Source organism: Hylobates moloch, unplaced genomic scaffold (assembly GCF_009828535.3).
Source record: "Hylobates moloch isolate HMO894 unplaced genomic scaffold, HMol_V3 SCAFFOLD_20, whole genome shotgun sequence".
Taxonomy (NCBI): domain Eukaryota; kingdom Metazoa; phylum Chordata; class Mammalia; order Primates; family Hylobatidae; genus Hylobates; species Hylobates moloch.
Window position 1 is genome coordinate 35,527,676 of NW_026652295.1, and position 22,686 is coordinate 35,550,361.

The window sequence follows — 22,686 nt, forward strand, 5'->3', positions numbered from 1 at the left end:
CTTTAGGCCTGTGTGAAGAAGGGATACAGCCGCTTGTTTTGGTCCTTCTGAGATTGTTTTGAGGACTACAGATGTTAAGGCTTCTGCCATTATTAGTACCAGTCAACTGAAGGCTGGCTGAAGACACCAGGCTTGTCCCTGTCACCACATTAGCAGGTGAAATGGCTCTAGTGTTGCCATGAAAACATTATGGGCAAGGCCTGTGGCAGCAGCGGAGAGACCAGGGTTGGGGACAGGGGAAGATAGGGCCAAAACCCAAGACTCTGGAGGCCCTGAGTGGTGAAGAGAAAACCAAGACATGGTCCAGGGAGTCAGACTTCTGGCTCCCACTTTATATGGGCATGTAAAGGGTTTCTCTGAAGGGCAAGAGCTAGGGGGAAGAGATGAGAGAAGAGGCCCTAGGGGTTTTCTGTCATCATCAAGGTAAGGAGAAATGTCCCAGCAAGACCCATCTCTCTCTTTATCCCTATTCCCTGCCCTGGTCCCAGCCCCACCCCAGGGTTCACAGCTCCTTCCCTGGCACACAGCAGGTTGCATTTAATGCCTGTTGCTGGCAGTAGCATGCCCTCAGAGGGGCAGTAGTTACCTTTGCAGGTGCATATGCTGGTTGTCTCCTTAGTTTTCAAAATCAGAGGCCAGTCTTAGTGTCAGTAGTTTTTAATCAGTAGCATGGTATGTCTGCTCCCCTGGGTCTTGCCAGGCAGTGTAAACTTAAACTTGCTGCTGTGCAATTCTTATCAGAGCCCTGGTAGTAAGAAATAACATTCCATGGAAGAGTGCCCAAAGGATATGCTGATTATCTATTTATCTAAAAAGTTTTCATCAAACCAGAATCTCAGAATGTTGTATACTTCAGCCACCATGTGTTGGTTTCTGCTAGAACTACCTTTGTTAAATTGCAATTAGTTATTTTTCTTTGGCTTACTTTGAAGCTGTGGCTAAAAATAGTTGCAAATTATGAAGCTCATGCAGGATCTACTCTGGGGCTCTCGTTGAGGGTATTGCCCACTAAATCACATAGTGACTCTTTAGGAGAACCCACAGAAGAGATTTTACTCTGGTCTTAGTACCAAGAGATGCCATTCTTAGGAGAAAGTAGTTTGTTTTTGTCTTTTGGACATAATTGCAAATTTTTGTTATTGGTTCTATTTCCTCTTTGCTTAGGCTAGGAAACTCAGAGCCATATGTGAAAGCATTTTTATTTACTAAACCCCCTGGTTTTATTTTGTTTTCTTTGCCTTCCTTTTCCTCCCCTCCTCGTTCTTTCCTCCAGATGCATAAGATGCCTGACCTATTTATCATTGGCAGCGGTGAGGCCATGTTGCAGCTCATCCCTCCCTTCCAGTGCCGAAGACATTGTCAGTCTGTGGCCATGCCAGTAGAGCCGGGGGATATCGGTATGTAGGGCCCCGGGAGGGCAGGGTCAGCCATGTGTCTTTTTAGTTTTTAACTCAAAAGCTATTTTAAGAATCACATACTGCCTTCACAAAAGTTGTATTTAGTAGAATCAAAAATAACATTCTCCTATTAACAGGCTCAACATTTATGCTTAGAAATTAAACAACTTAATGCGAAAACATAGCAGAAAGAAATGTCTTGTACATACAACATATAGAATGCATGTGTCTGCTGATCATAGACACTTCAAGTTAGGAAGGATTCTGGAAAATATTTAGACCAATCCCTTGTTTTATAGATGAAAAGGTTGAGACCCAGAGAGGAGAGGTGACCACCCCAAGGCCCCACTGTCAGTCGAGCAGAGCATCAGGTCTTAAGTGCCTGCTTGAACACAGTCAAGCCAGGAGAGGGACAATCAAGGACTACAGGAATATATACCCATTTTGCAAATAAAACAATACCAAGCAGTATATAAGGGCAATGGTCACACAAGGAAATGTTACCTGCTGTGTGGCTGTCACAGCCAAGTCACAACCTCACATTGATGACTCACCCTTGACCCTGGCTCAGTGTTTGCCCAAATGTGACTTGTCCTGTGCCTTATATCCTAAAAATCTGTTCCAAAGAAACAGGTTTGAATCCACTGCTGTCAGTAGCAATCAGTTTGACAGCCGAGTTTTCTTGGAAGAAGCAAATAAATCAGCAAGTGTCACCATTGACCTCCTTGCTTTTCCTGCCTCACAAAACCTAGGCAAGACCTGGAGTCTCTGGCAGAGCCCAGGCTGGTTTTCCAATTGATTTCTTTTAATTTTACCCATTCAGAAGACCCCCAAGTTCCTAGAAACCTTGCATCTCATATGAGGGTAGGAATTGGACTGCAAGCTATGCCAAGTTTTAATTTAAGTTATGTAACTTTTATTTCAATTTAGAAATGAAAAATAAAAATAAGGTACAAATCAAGCATTAACTAATAATGGAGCACAGCTGGCCTGGCTCTTGGGAAACTTCCTACAAAAACGAGGATTCTTGTATGGAAATTGTTCTGAGTCTTTTTTCCTGTAATGGAGTGACTCTTAACACAAGAGATGACTATTGCGAAAATCTCTCTGGCATATTTAGGTTTGCAGCATGTGGTTGTGCTTGAACAAGTTTCTGTTTTATATTTTACAAATGCCTAACAATTCAGACAGCTACAGAAACACCTTAGTTATCTGAATTCCAGACTTCCGGCTCCCACAAGCAACCGGAATACCAATTACAGAATTGGGGAAAAATTAAAAAAAATGTCTGGCAGTGATCAAGAAAGCTTGAGCATCAAATGCTGGTACAGATAGTCCGGGTTAGCCTCATATCCGGTGCATGACACCTGCTGTGCTGTGCCTGGCTGGTTTGTTGTCTAGAGAGAAAGGAGCCCTGTAGTTGGCAGTGTCTATAAAAGGCCGGTCACATGGCAGAACACAGAGAGGGATGGGCGCTGAAGAGAAGAAGAGGAGAGCAAGTCTTGGAGAAGAATGGGGGCAGGGAGGGGTGGGGAAGCCAGCGAGCACCTGAAGCAGCGACAGAAATAGGCATGATGGCTGTCGCTGCCACGGTTAACAATGAGGACAGGAAAGCAGACCCTGACCAAGAAGAATCATTCAGTGTTACAGGACAGATGGCGGTTCCTCTACCTTAGGGACCCTTAAGAATGGCACCATGACATGCAAGTTCTGTGATTTTTGACAAAATGTACATTTTCCTGTGGAGATGGACGGGAGAGGGGTTCCAGATCACCAGAAAACCTTTTGGGGGTCAGGTACAACATCTGCAGTCACTGTACAGGATAGTCATTGCCCATCATGACCATTCCGGAGTCACCAAGTAAAAGCTGAATTCTACTCAGTGCTCTTCGTTTAAAGATGAGCAGGGCCCATAGTACTCTAGAATAAATTTCCCATCAAGAGATGTTTTTTGTTAAAAATTTTATTTTCTTATGGTAAAAACACTTAACATGACATCTACCCTCTCAATGAATTTTTAAGTGTACAAGACAGCATTGTTAGGGCCAAGCAGGGTGGCTCACACCTATAATCCCAGCACTTTGGGAGGCCAAGGCAGGAGGATTGCTTGAGCCCAGGAGTTCAAGACCAGTCTGGGCAAGATAGACCTTGTATCTACCCAAAATTATAAGATTAGCCAGGCTTGGTGGCATGCGCCTGTAGTTCCAGCTACTCAGGAAGCTGAGTTGGGAGGTTCTCTTGAGCCCAGGAATTTGAGGCTGCAGTGAGCTATGACTGCACCACTGCACTACAGCCTGGGCAATGAAGCGAGACTCTGTCTCTAAAATCAGTGAATTAAATATTTTTTAAAGCCACGCGCGATGGCTCATGCCTGTAATCCCAGCACTTTGGGAGGCCAAGGCGGGCAGATCACCTGAGGTCAGGAGTTCGAGACCAGCCTGGCCAAGAGATGATGAAACCCCGTCTCTACTAAAACTAGAAAAAATTAGCCAGGCATGGTGGTGTGCACCTGTAATCCCAGCTACTCGGGAGGCTGAGGCAGGAGAATCGCTTGAACCTGGGAGATGGAGATTGCAGTGAGCCAAGATTGTGCCGTTGCACTCCAGCTTGGGCAACAAGAGTGAAACTCCGTCTCAAAAAAAAAAAAAAGAAAAAAAGAATTTCTAAAAGTATTGTAAACTACAGGCACAATGATGTTCAGCATCATTGAGGATTATTGAAAGGTTAAAGTTTTTAGGTTTACCTTCATAGCCCACTCAAATGATAGGTCAGTGTTTCCTAAACAATTCTTCAGATTACTCATGACCCCACAGGTGGGACCAGAAGCCCCTTGAAAAGACCCTTGGCAAATAGGGTCTTGAGTCAGTCGACTTTGGGAAATGCCTGTCTTGTTGATGCATAGTGCGTTATTAGTGTATCAAAGATGTTGAAAAGCCTTGGAGAAACCTAGTGTTTCTCAGGCTTACTTGGCCATGGAACCTATTTTCTTTGGAATATCTTACAGGACACTACTGTTTGCCGAACCCAATTTGGGCAATGCTGGTTTAGGTTTAGGTTAATCTGGATGTTCTGTAATGAAACTGCATTATAGATAGACACAGGAAAATTGGCTAGTAGGTCTTGTGCCCCCTCAGAATCCATTGTCTTCTTGCTGTAAAAGCTGAGACTTGATGCCCAACAGCAGCCTCATCTAGAGCACCTTACCTTTGTAAGCCTGCTGAATTGTGATTCACAGTTCCCTGGGTGAGGGGCAGTGATAAAGCATTTAAAGAGGACTGATAATAACTAGGAATACTTATGCTAGGAAGTGCTAGAAGACTTTCAGAGCAATTTGTCTTTAAGCCAGGTGTGGTGGCCCACACCCGTAATCTCAGCACTCTGGGAGGCTGAAGCAGGAGGATCGCTTGAGCCCAGGAGTTCAAGACCAGCCTGGGCAATATAGTGAGACCCCATCTCTTAAAAAATAAAAAAGAAGAAAAAGGAAACTAAATTAAATAGAAAAAGATTTGTCTTTGACTCTGCAGTGCACCCTGAGGGCCAGCTCTGGCAGACCTGCCTTGCTCGTGCCCACCTTCTGACATTCACATGCTTTCCTCTTGCTATTTCCCCTCAAGGCTATGTCGACACCACCCACTGGAAGGTCTACATTATAGCCAGAGGGGTCCAGCCTTTGGTCATCTGCGATGGAACCGCTTTCTCAGAACTGTAGGAAATAGAACTGTGCACAGGAACAGCTTCCAGAGCCGAAAACCAGGTTGAAAGGGGAAAAATAAAAACAAAAACTATGAAACTGCTTTCTGGGAGTTGGTTACTTAGTTACCTGCCCTTTGCATGCATGTGTGAACCAGCTGTGAGCTGCAAGGCAGTGGCCAGAGCCTAGCCCTCCTGACTCTTCCTGCAGATGGCTCAGGAAGGATTCAGCCTGGCCACTTGGCTAGGACTCTGCCAGCACCCATCTGAGACTGACCTCTCCCGGGCCTTTGGGCACTATGACCTTGATGCTGCCCTTGAGGCAGGAAACAGGGCTGGTGCCTTCCTTCACCTGCATGGCCAGCTTCCTTCCCTGGCAGTGGAGAGGGCAGCCAACAGGTTCTAATGTCAGAGCCATCCTTTACCGGGTGGGCCTGCCTGTCCCCGTCTTCCCTGTCACATCACTCTACTTTTTGGAAGGCCATGGCTGATTAAAGAAGTTCTTGTAGTTTCCCAAGCAAAGTGGAATCTAGAACCAGTGAAAAAAGCTCAGATAACTTTGAATTGCATTCAAGAAGTACACTTCTTTCCCATTGTCCGTGGCTCTTGGAGTCTCTGTGATGCCAGGCTAGAGTCTGATTGTATAATAATTCAAAAGGGTAACTCCCAAGGTAATGCTTTCTTCCATTTCATCAGGCTCTTATATCGCCACTGCACTCCCTCCCCTTCTCCCTTGCCTGTCTGGATGGCTTCTCAGAAGCTCGGCTCTAGTCCTCCCTGCCTTGGCGGGGCCAGAGCCCACTACTGCTGAGGCAGCAGTGCTCTTGTCAGCTGTGTCGCCTTTACCAAGTGTCTTCAGAGGGTTATGAGTTAAAGTAGCTGGCCTGGGGAGAGGGTGCCTCCCTGGGTTTGATCTTTAGGGTCTGACTTTCTGCAGAGAAGATGTTTTACAGATGTGTCAAAGCTGATGTAATGTGGTTGGGGGAGGAAATCCAGACCCAAAGTGTTTGTCAGCTGGGTGTGCAACTGCCTATGTGATCCTCTGTCTTAAAATGATTTCTGTCTGTGCTGGGAAACAAAGACAAGGTGAGGTGTTTTTCTTTTTTGTAATAATACAAAGCTGTGTGTTTCTGATTGGATGATTCACTATGTGCATTGTTTTCTCCCAAGTGCTTTTAGTAGGTAGCAATCAAATGGTGTAAATAAGGATGTTCTTTTCCTGTTCCTTTTATTTTTTTCTCTCATTATTCTTTTATTGACACCACTAGATAGCTGGCCACTGGTCATGCCATTGCCAAGATGAAGAAAAAGCAAACTACACTTTGGCGTCTGGTTCTGAATTGCAGAAATCAAATGGATACAGTAGGTGTCTATGTCAGAGTTATGGATCAGAGGCAGACAATGACCAGTGGAGACGGTTGTGAAGCCCTCTTCATTCCTGGAGGAGCCTGCATCTCATCTCTCAGGCCCTCTTTCTCTGTGGGTCTCATGAACAGCAGTGGAGACCATTGAGCACTTGAATGGCCTGTTTGTCTGTGGGCTTGCAAAGGACAAGCAGAGTTCACAGAGCTCAGGATAGAAACATCTGAGCAGCCTCCACGGGCTTCAGTGAAACTACGATGAACTGTACCTGAGGGAATTTTTTCTTAATCAACCCCTTGTGTGGATGAATACAGGAAAAACAAAACTTGTGTACATATAAAAGTCATGCTGTTAAGCAGTTATGATTTAAGAGGTTTTAAGTCAGAGGGATCATCTAGAGGCCGGCTTTGTGCAAGCTTTTACAGCCTTCTGCCGTGTCCTTACCCTGGCTGCACATGGGGAAGGGCTATGTGTAAACAAGTGCTCTAGAGGCCTCTGAGAGTTTTTAAAAATCAAACCCGTTAACAAAAGAGAGGTTTCTTAGAGGAACAAAGCAACTATTTTGATTATTGAGATCTCTGTTTTGTTTCTCTGAGTTACTCTGTGTTCCTTTCCCCATTTCACTCTTGCCCTTCACATCTTAAATGTCCATAAAATACCCACTTCAGCTCAAAACTTTGAAAACTAAGAAACCCTTGCATGTGTTGGTATTCTGAGGCATCCTCTGGGAAAGTCCCCTAAGTCCCATTTTGTACTTCAACAAAAAAATGACTGTAGCAGAAGATAAGTGGATACTTTTATGCATATACTACTCATTTTACTTAAAATCTACCCCGTTCAGACTTGAATGTAAACTTGTATTAGGGGAGAATTCTCTAAAGAGGGTTTTCAACATACACAGAAGCAGTTCAGCTTCTCAAGTTAATTTTGATAAGCAGAATCCACTACTGGCCAGAGCGACAGGAGTGGCTAGGGGTTGCCAGCCAGTCCCTTTCTGATGATCAAGGCCCTGCTCAGCAGGATGCCACAGGATGCCCCTGCCATCTAGCTGGAAGCATCAAAAGTCCCTCTGTATGACCCGTGTGGGGAAGAGGGTTGTCAGGATGAGAAAGCGGGGTTGCAGGGTGACAATAAGACCACCTAAGCAACTCCCCACCTCCACCACCACAATAAGAACAAAACTGTAGGGCTCTAAGGAGGGGGTGGTTTACAAATTTATTGAGCATTTACTAGGAGGTGACATGGCGATGACCTCTGTACATGAGTTAGGTTCACTTTCATGTGGCCCCCCACTACAGAGATGTGTGTGCCCAGCAGTCAGCTCTCTGAGGAGACAGGCTACTTTGGCCCCAGTTTGAAGCATTTCTGTCCAAATGTCCTGAGCTCTCCAGCAGTCAAGTAGTGAATGGATACCATACTTATTATGGTTGATGAAAAGAGGCAGAGCTTATCCTCATTTTTTTTTTAGGGAAGAGAGGGAATAAAATAAAAGTGGTTCAAGCTGGGCACGGTGGCTCACACCTGTAATCGCAGCACTTTGGGAGGCTGAGGCAGGCAGATCACTTGAGGTCAGGAGTTCAAGACCAGCCTGGCCAACAGGGTGAAACCCCATCTCTACTAAAAATACAAAAATTACCCAGGCGTGATGGTGGGCGCCTGTAATCCCAGCTACTCGGGAAGCTGAGGCAGGAAAATTGCTTGAAACGGGGAGGCGGAGATGATTGCAGTGAGCCAAGATTGTGCCACTTCACTCCAGCCTGGGCGACAGAGCAAAACTCTGTCAAAGGAAAGGAAAGAAAAAGAAAAGAGAAAAGAGGAGAGGGGAGGGAAAGGGACGAGAGGGGAGGGGAGGGGAAGGGACGGGAGGGGAGGAGAGGAGAGCAGACTGGGGGGCTCATGTTCTGAGAGAAAGGAATAATAACATTTGTCTAGTACATTCCAGTCTACAAAGTGCCTGACACACATGATCTCCTTTAATCCTCACCCAATCCTGTAACATAGGTGTTAGACCCCCATTTCACAAGTAAGCGGAGGCTTAGAGCAGTTAACTGCCGGCAGGTACCAGGTAGCTGGTTCCATAGCACGTCATGTTCCTGCTGCATCACAGCATGGTGCCGAAGAAGACAGCTGTGGATGTCGTTGACTCAGATGTGCCCCCGTTGGGGTGGGAGAACCCAGGGATGGGGATCAGCAAGCCAGGAACTCCACAGGGTTTGTTTTTAAAACTCTGCTGGACAGAAGTGGAGGAGGAAAGAATCTAACCATATGACTTTTATAAAAATCCTTTCACTTTTCCCCTCCCCATTTGAAAACTCTTTTTAAGAGTGAATGTAGCTGAAACACAACTGTGTCCAGCCATTTTCCTGTCTCCACATTCTTCCAGATGTGTGACAGAGGAGGGACTCTGCCCAATTCCAGTTGTGGGTCCCCTTGGAGTTTACATCACTTGTTTTTCAATTCTTGGTTTTCTGTTCCCTGCTACCAAAACCCAGCATAGGCCTCAGTGTACACTTATTTTAAAACAAAAACTCACATTTCGTAGCTGCAGGTGATGGCCTCAGTCATTTTAATACAGCCTGGAATGAATTTGCTTATTACCCAGTCACTTTCATAGTGAATGTTCAAACCCCAAAGCAAATGTTTGCATCTCCTTGTCCATAAAGGAGAAAGCCAGGTTATAGGAGAAAGAGAGAAAGGCGCCATGTCTGTTTGCACAGAGAGAGGCAATTTTGTCTACCTTTCGAGAATCAGTTATTAAACAGAAGGGCCTCTTAGGATTTTGAGCTCTCCTAACAACGAAGGAAAAGCTCTCTTGAGTGTACAAGTTCCACACTCATTACCTTTCAGTGGTGACCCATCACCCACTACAATTTGTTGAAGGAAGGGAGTGTCAGAGATGTGCTTTAAAATTGTACTTTAGGCTGAAAGTCTCTCCATATTTGGACCTGCAGATGTGTACAGAACCGACGCATGTCAGGGTCAGGAAGCTGGGAGGGTGAAGGCGCTTGTGGAGACAGCCCTGCAGCAAATGAAACACGGGAGCCTCCGGGAATGGGTCTGTGTCACCAGCCGCAGGCGTTTCCCTGTCCTCCCCACCCCCAGTCTCCACATCCGCAGCGGCCTCTTCCAGAAGCATGTCAGGGAGGCGGACGGGTGCTCTCCTTCTCGTGCACCACGTCCAAGTCCACCCACCGTGGGAGCAGTGTGACCAAATGCTGGCCTTGAAGAGAAGCCCTCAGCCAGCGCGTCTGTTCTCCAGGTCCCTCGGTGTCTCTGGTTTCCCTGCCCTGCATAATTTAAGCATTAGTGCTAAATACATCTGTCATTTTCCTCTCCCTGGAGACTGTGAAATGTCCAGACTTTTTCAGACTAGTGGATGGAAGGAATGTTACATAACTAAGTGGAGGCCTGGAACTGTCAGGATTTGATAGGGCTGGACCAGAGACTGTTCCGCCTCTGCCTAGTGTGTCTGTCAGGCAGGCAGCAGCCATCAGTCCAAGAATGAGCCACGGCGGCAAGCACTGTGTGGAGAAAGGAACCCAGCCGAGGTCTGAGTTTCAGACAGAAACTGGGGAGTTGGGACATCTTCTCTGTGCCAGGCTTCATTGACACCGTCGCTCCCCACGGCAGCTCCTTGGGGCAGGGGGGTCACCTATGCAGCCACCCGTACAGTAGCATCCCATTCTTCACACTGCAACCCCTCAGCACTTCCAGGAAGGTGACAGGAGCCAGCAGACACACGACATTCCCAGAGAGCCCTGTCTTATGCCAGACAGGCTTCCCTCCATACTTCTTTCCACAGTTTTACCCTCAGAAAAATGCTGGCTACAGTCTTCCCTTCCTTCACCTCCACCCTGGGGAAGGGTCAGTAACCAGTGCCAAGGGTCGGGGAAGGAAGACGCAGAGGCAAGCCAGGGACTCAGCGCAGTGCTCCCTGCCATCATCGGGGACGGGTGCCAGGGTCAGCTGCAGCTCTCCTTCAGGGAGCAGGGTGTGGTGGCGCTGGATGGTCCCAGGGAGCAGAGGGAGGCAGGCAGCTGTCACAGCCACAGCAGCTCTGAATGGCTTGAGCTTGTACTATGTGGTCAAGTGCAGGATACTGCAAACTGGTAAAGACTTCCACCATGTGAAGAATGTATGTAAATTAAAGTCTATTGTAATGAAGGTTTTTACTTTTGCAATTAAAAGTGTTGGTTGATAAGAACTTTCCTCTTGTTGGTGTCGTTCTTTAATTTCCAGTTTTCTCTTGTTTCCTCTTCTCCCATGACATGAGAAACTTCTAGCCATATCCTGCTCGTGAGGCCGGCCTGTGGGGCTCCTCTGTGCCCGCCTGGCTTTGGTCTCTAACGTTTGCACCCAGCACTGTCCTTGCATTCACAGCCTCCACTTTCTCTGCACCCCAGACGTTACCCACAGCGGCTTCTCATCTGCTATTCCCATGAATTCTCAAATCTCAGTCCTCCTGTTAATACCCTTCCCTGTCCGTGCACTTCACCCAGAATGCAGGTGAGCCCCTGGACGCCTTTTTCTTTCTCACCAGCTTGCTGCACACAGCCCAGATGCCCTCCCAGTGATGCCTCACCCATGGCGTCCTTGGTTCTCGCAGGACGGCCAGGCATGTGTGCGGGACTCCAGGCCCCTTGCTGGCTCGCTCCAGCTGCCCCCAGATGACAGGCTGCTCTCAGCACTCAGTTAACTCGGATTTGAGTCAAGACATTTGCATGTGTGTTCATTTTTTGCCATTTTATATATATATATATATACTTTCATATAAATATATAAGTATATGCTTTCATATAAATATGTAAGTATATATATACTTTCATATAAATGCATAAATACGACCATTTTTTATATGCTGTTAAGTGTCCTCCTGTTTAATTTTTCTCTGTTACTTGCTGCCCCTTCCTCTTCCCCATGTTACCCCACCCCTTTTCCTAGTCAGGTAACTGTGATATATACACAGCCATACCCTGTTGTGTATTTTTCCATAATTTCCTCCATGCTCTCTAATCATAAACAAGGTTTTGTTACTGCTTTACCGAAAATGGGATCATATTACAGGCCCTTTCTGTGTCCTGCTTTTCTCACTCAACTCCTCACAGAGTTCTCTTCAGGTCAGCTGGTAGAGCTCCAGTCCCTTCTTCTTAATGGTTAATACTCCATGGCGTGGGTGTGCTGTCATTTATTCTGCTGTTGTCTTATTGATGGTAAGTCACATCCTGTTAAATGATTATTCGGGCTATAAGTCAAGAAGTCTGGAGTCCACTTTAAAATACTTGTTTTTACAAAATGTCCATTCTTGTTTGTTCCAACCCTAATATATCTTATTCAGGAATAAGATGTATTATTCCTTTCCACAATTCTGTTCATTTACCTGCTTGAAAACCGGAATTGAGCCCTCCCCAAAAACGGGGCGGGTGGTAAGGGCTTGATTCCCTGTTAGAACGTGGTGAGAAAACCTGTTTTCAATCCCCTTCTTTCTTCACCCCACTATAGCATTAGACACTGACTTGTGGAGAACCCGTCCCTCCCTCCCTTGGCCTCTGTGGTACTCACTACCCCTTCCTGGACCTCTTCTTCCTATTCTGTCTCCTTTGTAGGATCGTCCTCTTCTGCCTGTCTCCGAAACTTTGGTCTCTCCTATGGTTCTGCCCGCGGTTTCTCCCTGGGATATCTCAACTCCATGCTTCACCTTCCAGCCATGGGCAGGTCACCTCCAGTCTATGCTCGGCCCACACCTCTCACTTGAGCAGTAGCCCTGTGCATCTACGTGTCAGGAGGTCATCTCTGCCAACTCCAAAGCACCTCTATATCACCATGTCCAAAAAGTCTACGGCAACCGCAAGGGGTTCCTCTCTTTTTTCTCAGCCTCTACTTCTGACCAGGACCAAGCTCAGGACAATCCTGCCTCCTTGTCACATATCGAGCTCCACTGCTGCTGTCTCCGTCTAGGAGCTTGCTTCACTCTTAGACTCTGCCAGTAATTACCTCATTGGTTTCTCGCCGCACATTCCCCATCCCAATTCACCATCCATGTAGCTGCCCTGATGTCTGGTCACCTCCCTTCCTTGCTCCTCAGTGACTCTCCATTGCCCACAGGAGAAGTCCTGGCCACCACTCCAGTCTCATCTCGTTTGCTTCCCCTTCTCATCTCCTGTGCCCCTCCTCTACTGGACCATCCTAATTCCCGGAAACGTCCAGGCTGGGGTTTTTGTTGTTTGTTTTTTAATTTTCGGAGCAGTTCTAGGTTCATAGCAAAATCGAATGGAAAGTATGGCGAGTTCCCATATATCCCCTGTTCCCACATGTGCACAGCCTCCCCCACTATCAGCACCCCTACCAGAGTGGTGCATTTGTTACAGTCAATGAACCTACATTGACAGCTCATTATCACCTGAAGTCCATAGTTTATATTAGGTTCACTTCACTCTTGGTGTTTTACATCCTATATGGGTTTGGACAAATGTATGTTGTCCTGTGTTACATGTCTGCCATTAGAGTATCATACAGAGTAGTTTCACTGCCCTAAAAATCCTCTCTGCTCTATCTGATCATCCCTCTCCCCGCTAACCCCTGGCAACCACAAATCTTTTACTGTCTCCATAGTTTTGCCTTTTCCAGAATGTTCAAATAGTTGGAATCATACAGCCTGTAGCCTTTTTAGACTGGCTTCTTCCACTTAGTAATAGGCACATAAGTTTCCTCAACATCTTTTCATGGCTCAATACTTCATTTCTTTTTAGTGCCAAAGAATAGTCCACGGTCTGGATATATCAGAATTTATGTATCCATCTCCTGAAGGACATATTGTTTGTTTCCCACGTTTTGGCAATTGTAAATAAAGCTACTAAAACCATTCATATGCAGGCTTTTGTGTGGACATAAGTTTTCAGTTCATATAGGTAAATACAAAGGAGTACAATAATTGGATCATATGGTAAGCGTATGTTTACCTTTTTTTGGGGGGCGGGGGGAATGGAATCTTGCTCTGTCACCCAGGCTGGAGTGCAGCGGTGCAATCTCAGTTCACTGCAAGCTCCACCTCCTGGGTTCACACCATTCTTCTGCCTCAGCCTCCCGAGTAGTTGGGACTACAGGCACCTGCCACCACGCCTGGCTAATTTTTTGTATTTTTAGTAGAGACGGGGTTTCACCGTGTTAGCCAGGATGGTCTCGATCTCCTGACCTCGTGATCTGCCCACCTTGGCCTCCCAAAGTGCTGGGATTACAGGTGTGAGCCACCGTGCCCGGCCTAAGTATGTTTAGCTTTTTATGAAACCATTGAATTGTCTTCCGTAGTGGCTGCACCATTTTACAGTCCTACCAGCAATGAGAGTCCCTGTTGCTCCACAGCCTCACCAGCATGTGTCAGTGTTTTGGATTTGGGCCATTCTAATAGGTTTGTAACACCTTACTGCTTTAATTTGCAATTCCCTAATGACATACGATGTTGAACATGTTTTCTTATTTACCATCTATATATCTTTTTTGGTGAGGATTCCAGATCTTTTGCTCATTTTTTAAATTATAATCTGGTTGGTTGTTTTCTTACTATTGAGTTTTAAGAATTCTGTGGCTTGTCTTCTCATTTCTTGACGTTGTCTTTTCCAGAGCAGAAGTTTTTAATTTCAGCAAAGTCCAGCTTATCACTGGTTTCTTCATGGATGATGCCTTTGGTGTTGTATCTAAAAGGTCACCTCTATAACCAGGGTCATCTAGGGCCTTCTCCTGTGTTAACTTCTAAGAGTTTGATACGTTTACATTTTATACTCACATTTAGATTCATTCTGAGCGAAGTTTTGTGGAAGGTATAAGGTCTATGTCTAGATTCATTTTTTGCATGTTGATGTCCAGTTGTTCTAGCATATTGCCTTTGCTCCTCTGTCAAAAATCACATCTTTGGCCGGGTGCGGTGGCTCACACCTGTAACCCCAGCACTTTGGGAGGCCAAGGTGGACGGATCATGAAGTCAGGAGTTGGAGACCAGCCTGGCCAACATGGTGAAACCCCATATCTACTAAAAATACAAACATTAGCCGGGCGTGGTGGTGGCGCCTGTAATCCCAGCTACTCGGGAGGCTGAGGCAGGAGAGTCATTTGAACTCGGGAGGCGGAGGTTGCAGTGAGCTGAGATCGAGCCATTGCACTCCAGCCTGGGCAACATGGCGAGACTCCATCTCAAAGAAGAAAAAAAAATCAGTATCTTTATGTGGATCTGTTTCTAGGCTCTCTCTTTCGTGGTCTTTTGATGTATTTGTCTATTCTTTTGCTGATAGGATGCTGTCTCGATCACTATAGCTTTATAGTAAGTCTTGCAGTCAGAGTGGTGTCCATCTTCTACCTTGTTCTTCTCCTTCAATATTAAGCTGGATATTCTGAGTCTTTTGCGTCTTCATTTAAACGTTAGAATCAGTTTGTTGATATCCACAAAATAGCTTGTGTTTGATTTTGATTGGTATTGCATTGAATCCATAGATCGAATTGCATCCAGGTGGTTTTAATTAGAAGTTATAATTCCTAGCCCATGATGTTTTTGAAATTCAGTATGAATTTTTGCTTAGTTTGAATTCCATCTTATTACTGCACATTCCTGTGACATGACACATGTCCTTTAGGCTTTCTTACTAAATCAAACTGACAAGCCTCTAGACACCATGCTGAAGACAGACATTTCACCAATCTTATTTTTTCCGAATAATGACTCTATTATTTTTGTAAAAATGATACATTCTTATTTAAAGAACTGAAGACAGTTTGGGTGACCTTATGAAAACCTCCACTCAGTGCCAGGTGCGGTAGCTTACAGCTGAAATTCCAGTGCTTTGGGAGGCCAAGGGGAGAGACCAAGAGTTTGAGACCCACCTGGGCAACATAGTAAGACCCCGTCTGTGCAAAAAAAAAAATGTAATGAGCCGGGTGTGGTGATGCACACCTGTAGTCCCAGCCTCAGCCTCATCGCTGGAGCCCAGGAGGTTGAGACTGCAGTGAGCCATGATTGCAACACTGCACTCCAGCCCAGGCAACAGAGCAAGACCTTATCTCTTAAAAACAAAAAACCAAAAACCACCCAGAGATAACTACTAACATTAGGTGAACAGCATTCTAGGTCTGTCTAAGGTATTTCTAGGTAGAAGGCTAAATAGAAATGCTTATATTAAAATGCTATTTTAAAAAGAAAAGTTCTGAATCTAATTTTATGTGAATCTAACGGGAGAAAAAGAAACTGAAGTAGGTGTTTCTTCCCCACAAAAATTAGTAGTTCCTAAAAGATCTCCCTGAAGTTAATATTATGAGAAACATTAAGAAACTAGAATTGTTCTTAATAAGGTTTCCTTTTTAGATGGCATAATTCAAGGCTCTGAAGATGAGGAAATAGCTTGCTCTTTCTCCTCAATTTGTTTATTCCTATATTCATTTTGTTTTTAAAGTCTATGCATTTCCTTCTGCTCTGAAACCTTAATTGTCACCACAGTTAGTCTTTTTTTTTCTTTGAAACAAGGTCTCACTGTGTTGTTCATGCCAGCCTCAAAGAATCCTCCAGCCTTAGTTTCTCAAGTAGCTGGGACTTCATTTTATTTTATTTTTATTTTTTTGAGGTAGAATCTCACTCTGTCGCCTAGGCTGGAGTGCAATGGCGCAATCTCAACTCACTGCAGCTTCTGCCTCCTGGGTTTGAGTGATTCTCACGCCTCAGTCTCCTGAGTAGCTGGGATTACAGGCAAACACCATCGCACCTGGCTAATTTTTGTATTTTTAGTAGAGACGGGGTTTCACCCTGTTGGCCAGGCTGGTCTGGAACTCCTGAGCTCAGGTGATCTGCCCACCTCAGCCTCCCAAAGTGCTGGGATTACAGGCGTGAGCCACCCCGCCCGGCCTTCATTTTATATTTAAACTGATTTTGTGGCTCACCACCAGTATTTTTGCCATTGCTTCTTCATTTCTGAGTTGTTATTTTTAAACTCTTGATTGATGTCCAGCCACAGTGGCTCATGCCTGTAATCCCAGCACTTTGGGAGGTCTGGGTAGGCAGATCATTTAAGTTCAGGAGTTCGAGACCAACCTGGTCAACATGGCGAAACCCTGTCTCTACAAAAAATACAAAAATTAGCTGGGCGTGGTGGCGGGCGCCTGTAATCCCAGCTACTCCGGAGACTGAGGTAGGAGAATAGCTTGAACCCAGGAAGCGGAGGTGGCAGAGAGCAGAGATCACACCACTGCACTCCAGCCTGGGCAACAGAGCGAGACTCCATCTCAATAAACAAACAAACAAACTCGATTGGTTGAATTGCACCGTTAAGAATGACTCAGGGATGGCTCATGAATTCTGTATTTTCTGCGTTAGGGAATGTTTCTGTGGTCTTTATAGCTGTGCACAGCTTGGCTGAGTAAAATATGTTTGCATCACACCTTCTTTTGCTCAGAATCTGGATACGTTTCTCCATTGTCATCTGGTGTTGACTGTTGGTAGGGACAACACTGAGGCCAGCTGAAGAGTCCCCTCTAAGAGCGTATCCTCTAACAAGATATTCCCTTGGCTTTTTCTTTTTTCTTTCTTTTCTTCCTTTCTCGTTCTCTTTTTAAATCTATATGTCGGAATAATTCTTTCTTGTTCTTTATCAGTTTTTCCTGGAACAAAGTGTGCTTTTTAGAGTTGCAATTCTATCTTCATTCTAGGGAAGATGTCTTGTATTTTCTTTATGAATACTTTTTCTTTTCCATGTGTTAGGTTTTCTGTTTTAAATTCTATTTTTATTCTTTTTCATTGTCTTGATATTTTTTATACCTTTCATAGCTAACTCTCTTTTTAATGCGTGTCTTTTTTTTCTTTCATTCACCATGATTATCTCAGGCCTTTCCTCGATATCAGATTGATTTTTAGCCGTATCTGTTCATTTTCTTGCTATTTCTCATGTATGAGTTTTGAAGAAGTGCCGTCAGTTTTTTCCTTGTTATTTCATCTGTTTCTGCTTTGAGTGCCTACTTTCTTGAATTCATCTTGTTTTTACATTTTTCTATAGCTCAGACTACTACTGGGAATTTTTTTTCCTGTTCCTTGGATTACATTTTCTTCTGGACTTGGTTCTCATCAATCACATGCACGTTCCTTCCTTTCACTGTTTTCCTTTCATATGTTTGTGTATCTGCCATGTCATTTTTTTTTATATGTTTCGTATTTCTGGCTCTGGCCAGACGTTTTGTTTGCTTCTGTAAAATATGGGTACATTCCTAATTCCAAAAGTATCTGTAGCCACTACTTAGATTTAACAAATGTTAACATTTTACTGTATTTTAAAAGTATTGCTTCATGCAACCCATTTAGTACTTGCCATGAAACGCCCCCATCTTTACTCTTTCGTACGGAGGCATCTCCTCAACAGGTAAACAACTGAAACTGTACTTCCCTTCCTGACCTCCAGTTGACTTTCCCTTTCTTCACTCTGTGCTAATCAGGAGCTAAGATTTTCTTAACCACCTACCATTTTCTATCTTCACTTTTTTGTCCTTTTTTTTTTTTTAATCCTTATTTTTCACCCCCACTAAGGAAAATTACTGAGAACCAAGTTAGCAAAAACCTAGCAAATGGGCTGGGCTCGGTGGCTCACGCCTGTAATCCCAGGACTTTGGGAGGCTGAGGCAGGTGGATCACCTGAGGTTGAGAGTTCGAGACCAGCCTGACTAACATGGAGAAACCCCATGTCTACTAAAAATACAAAAGTAGCCGGGTGTGGTGGAGCACGCCTGTAATCCCAGCTGCTCGGGAGGCTGAGGCAGGAGAATTGTGTGAACCCGGGAGGCGGAGGTTGTGGAGAGCCGAGATCGCTCCATTGCACTCCAGCCTGGGCAACAAGGGCGAAACTCCATCTCAAAAAAAAAAAAAACAAAAAACCTAGCAAATATAAGAAACACAGCACTAATCTAAAAACCAACTTGATAAACCCTTCCTTTTCACCCACTCAGGCACATACCCAGACACAGAGCCACTCGCCCTTCAGGAGCCCACCCACCAACGTGGAGGCCTGGGGACTTGGGAACCCGAAGCCTCAGTACAAATCCCAGCTCTGGCATACCAGCAGAGTGACTTTGGAGGGTTCTGCCAATCCCTCTGCTCCTTGGTTTCCTCACCCCTAAATCAATGCAGCAAATAAATGCCATCTTCAAGGGGTCAGCACAAAGATACCCGAGACGGTGTGTGCGAAGTGCCCAGCTCTGTCCTAGCACAGAGCAGATACTTGACGCCGGGCTGCTGTCCCCTTTCCCTCTTATCATCAGCCTCCATCCCCCAGTGTTTGCTTCTGCCCTCCTCTGTGGACAGCCTTCCTCCAAGCCACCAATGGCGGAGCTGGACTAGACCCAGAAGATTCTCTGACCACCCCGTCCTTCCTTATGAATAGGGAAGAAGCTGAGGCCCATAGCTGGTGGCTGAATGAGAACTCACCCAGTTCTCTTCAGTGTGTGGCAACACCATCCGTGTCTGCTGCCTGACCCCCTCATAGTTCTCTCCTTGCCCCATTCTATCCTGAACCCTCTGTAAAAATCACCCAGAGGATATCCACACAGTCCCAAGCTTAACCCTTAACCTCTTTGCTGGCAACTCCCAGCATTCAATGCTTTTCTTCACCTGTCTGGCCTAGGTTTGAGGGATGAAGACACAGCTCATTTGTTCGGTTGCACCCATGCCTAGTTCCTTCTAGGGGCTGGGCCTTGAGGTGCTCTCTGGAGGTGCTCTGTTTCCCTCCTGCCCTCTGGTTCCCTCAGGCAGCTCACAGGAGTGGAGGCAGCCACATTCTCCTTCCACTAACACAGATCCCTTTTTGGCTGAGGACAAAACTAAGGCTGTACAGCCCTGACTGCATGCTCAGGAGGCCTCAGAGAGAACTGTCCTGGCCCAGAAGATACTGCTCAGCTCCCAGCCACCCCATACCCTCTGTGCCTTCCAGTCTGCAGGCATCCAAGTCCAGAGCAGAGCAAAGCATCAAGGGCTGGGTATGTTGGGCTTTTGTCCAGATGTCCAACTTTGGGCCAGAAAGGAAGATGGTCCCGGCTCCCTAAGGTTTTATAATCTTGAGACACAGGGGCAAGTGTAAGGTGCATTGTAAGAGCTACACATTGGGAAGTAAGATGCTAAGAAACCAAAAAACGATACAAAATTATTCACAACAGAGATATAGAAAGTCACCTTAAGATATGATTCCAAGATTCAGGTGGTCAGAATGGAGCTACAGCACAGAGGAATGTTAAAGGCGGTGCCCATCAGAAGAGGGGGACGGTGGCCACAAAGGGAAGCCCAGAAAGGGGAAACCTCATGGGCAGAGGCTGGCAGTGGCCATCTGATCGGGTGACAGTGCCCCGGGGTGGTTGGCATCAGTGTCCTGGCCCTGGCCAGGCCTAAACTCTTGTTGCATGGATGGTGCCACAAGCGGCGATGGCTCAGATTCTATAGCAAGCCTCAGATTCAACAAGCCTCAGATTCTATAGCAAGCAGAACTTTCCTCTGCCTTCCTGCTCACCAGGCAACCTTCTAATAAGTTGGTGTCTTGTCTGTTTGGGCTGCTATAACAAAATTCCATAAACTAATTACTTACAAACAACATAAATTTATTTCTCACAGTTCTGGAAGCCAGAGATCCAGGCACCGGCAGATGCAATGTCTGGTGAGGGCCTGCGTTCTGGTTGATAGATGGCAGTCTCCTCACTGTGTCCTCACATGACAGAAGGGGAGTGGCAGCTCTCTGGGGTCCCTTTCATAAAGGCACGAATCCCATCTATGGGGGCTCTGCCCTCATGACTTAATCACCTCCCTAGGGCCCCTCCTCTTAGTACCATCACCTTGGAGATGAGGTTTCAACATATGAATTATGGAGGGATGCAAACATTTAGACTATAACAGTTGGCTTCCCACATAGTGTGCCTCTGGGAGAGAAGTGTAATCTGCGCCCCGACATGCCAGGCCTGAGTCAGTCTCTTGCATGATGGTGCTGACAGGATCATGCACCTCCAGGCTCTCAGCAGTGATCCTGTGACACAAGGGCCAGCCCTGCACTGGGGTTGATCTTCCCACTTCCAAGCCCCCTTTTCAGGCCTCCTGGAAACCAGCCACCCCCAGCCCCCCACTCCTGTTGAACCCCAGCCATAATCCCAACCCTGATCTTCCTCTCTGGATTCCAAAGCTTCATCCATGCTGAGCTGCAAGGGGAATGGAAAGAACTGGAAACTGGGGCAGACTGGAGTTGCCAGCCAAGGCTGGGCTGTGAGCTCCATGGAGCAGATGCTGTGGCCATCCTGCCCCGGCTCTAGGCCCAGCCCCAGGCCAGGACCGGCACCTGGTAGGCTCTTCATGAGTGCTTCCTGAATGAATGCTGCAGAATGAAAATCCACCCAGAGGAGGCGAGGCCTGAGCTGGGCCCTGAAGGATCTGAGTGGATTGAAGTATGTGGAGGAGGGGCAGGAAGCAAAAACATTCCAGAATGAGGGGCTGGAATTTGAACATCTGAATGGGGGCTTCTCGTCAAAAATGAAGGCACAGAGGTAGGAAGAGCGGGATGTGTGCAGAGGACCAGAAGGAGGCTGGCTCACTGGAGGCTGAGGGAGGATGCTGGGAAACACAGGCAGTCATAAGGTGGGGCCCGATGGTGGGGGCCTGAGGCCCAGGAAGGGGCTGAGGTCAGATGCTCCAGGCAATGGGAGCCGTACTCGGTTCCTGAGTGGGAAAGACACAGGATGAAAGTGATATTCCAGAGTCATCAGCCCAGCTGGCTGGGCTGACGGGTGCCAGGGGAGGAGCGGGTGTGGGGTCAGGGCTGGTGGCACAAGAGACTTGGGCTGGGTAGGCACCTAGGAGGCTACCGAGTCACCTGGGTATGGGGTCATGGGACCGTCCACCATGGTGGGAAATGAAGACGTTAGGAGAGGCGCGTGGAGATATATACAAAAAGACTGCTGCAGCATCATTTGTGTCAGCAAAATAACAGAAACAAGGAAAAGGAAGAGCCCGTATGTCCATCAGTAGGAAAATGGATAAATAGGCGGCCGTATATTGATACGATGGACCGCACAGCAGGGAGAATGAGTGGCGTACATCTGCATGCCTCGACCTCAACAAATCTCAAAAACGAAGAAAGAAAAACAAGGTTTAGAAGGATCTAGGCTGTGCTGTTCAATGTGGTAGCCACTAGCTACATGTGGCTATTTCAATTTTAACTAAAATTCAAAATGCAATTCTTCAGTCACACTAGCTACATTTCAAGTGCTCAAAAGCCATGTGCCATCTGTGGCTGCTGTATCGGACGGCACAGAGAGAGAACATTTCCAGCATCACAGAGTGTTCTGTTGGACAGCACTGGTGTTTTGAAACACACAAAACAACATCACATATTGTGTACGGATACAGAAGAGGCTCACAGGGTTTCCATGAACAGGTGTCACCTCAGTTGGTGGCGGAGCTGACAGCGGGATGGTGTTGGGTGGTCAGGGTGATGGGAACAGGGGAGGCAAGGCTGTAGCTTGGAATGCAAAAGGGTAGAGGCAGGGAGCCGCTCAACAATCCTGGAAGTGCCAGGCACTGCGAGGGGGATGGGAGACGCTTCTAGTCTCTGTGAGGATCCCAGACATAAGCCCTGTAATGATAGCAAAGACTAGCCTTTAGTGGGGCCATTCCCAAATTGTCCCCCTCACGATTACTTCCCAACAAGGCTGGGCAAAAGGAGTCTTGGAAAGGGTCAGTCAGACCTGCCCAGGTGGTTGGTCCATGACAAGCTGCAGACCTCACATCGAGGGCTTGCCTCAAACAACGTGAGGGCTAAGGAGAAGGGCAGAGAAGCAGAAGCAGAGAAACCAGAGGAGGAGCAATACCGCAATTCAGATCGAGACCACAGGAGCAATTCAGGAGAGAGAGAAAAGAAAAGGAGGCGGGGCGGGCGCAGCTGTCTCAGAAATACAGGTGTGAGACCGGGCATGGTGCCTCACACCTGTAATCCCAGCACTTTGGGAGCCCGAGGCAGGAGAATCACTTGAGCCCAGGAGTTCCAGATCAGCCTGCAAAACCCCATCTCTTCAAAAAATACAAAAATTAGTTGGGTGTGGTACACATCTGTAGACCCAGCCATTTGGGAAGCTCAGGCAGGCGAATCGCTTGAGCCGGGGAAGACAAGGCTGCAGTGAGCTGAGACTGCACGAAAGCACTCCAGCCCAGGCAACAGAGCAAAACCCTGCCAAAAGAGCAAAAGAAAGAAAGAAC

At 46.5% G+C, this 22,686-nt stretch overlaps 1 protein-coding gene and 1 long non-coding RNA gene across 9 annotated transcripts in view; one reads left to right on the forward strand and one right to left on the reverse strand.

Annotated features, from left to right (window-relative positions):
- The window catches only part of CUNH6orf89 (chromosome unknown C6orf89 homolog), a 55,048-nt gene extending 44,574 nt beyond the window's left edge, over positions 1 to 10,474 (forward strand). For all 8 annotated transcript variants that reach the window (XM_058432220.1, XM_058432218.1, XM_032141700.3 and 5 more), the window contains 2 exons: positions 1,274 to 1,397; positions 5,012 to 10,474. In XM_058432220.1, coding sequence (XP_058288203.1) covers positions 1,274 to 1,397; positions 5,012 to 5,106 — 219 coding nt within the window. In that variant the 3' untranslated portion in view covers positions 5,107 to 10,474. The remainder of the gene's footprint in view (positions 1 to 1,273; positions 1,398 to 5,011) is intronic.
- A 1,150-nt stretch (positions 10,475 to 11,624) lies between these two features.
- The window catches only part of LOC131382155 (uncharacterized), a 30,553-nt gene continuing 19,491 nt past the window's right edge, over positions 11,625 to 22,686 (reverse strand). The window contains exon 3 of the long non-coding RNA XR_009211382.1: positions 11,625 to 11,671. This is a non-coding gene — a long non-coding RNA (uncharacterized LOC131382155). The remainder of the gene's footprint in view (positions 11,672 to 22,686) is intronic.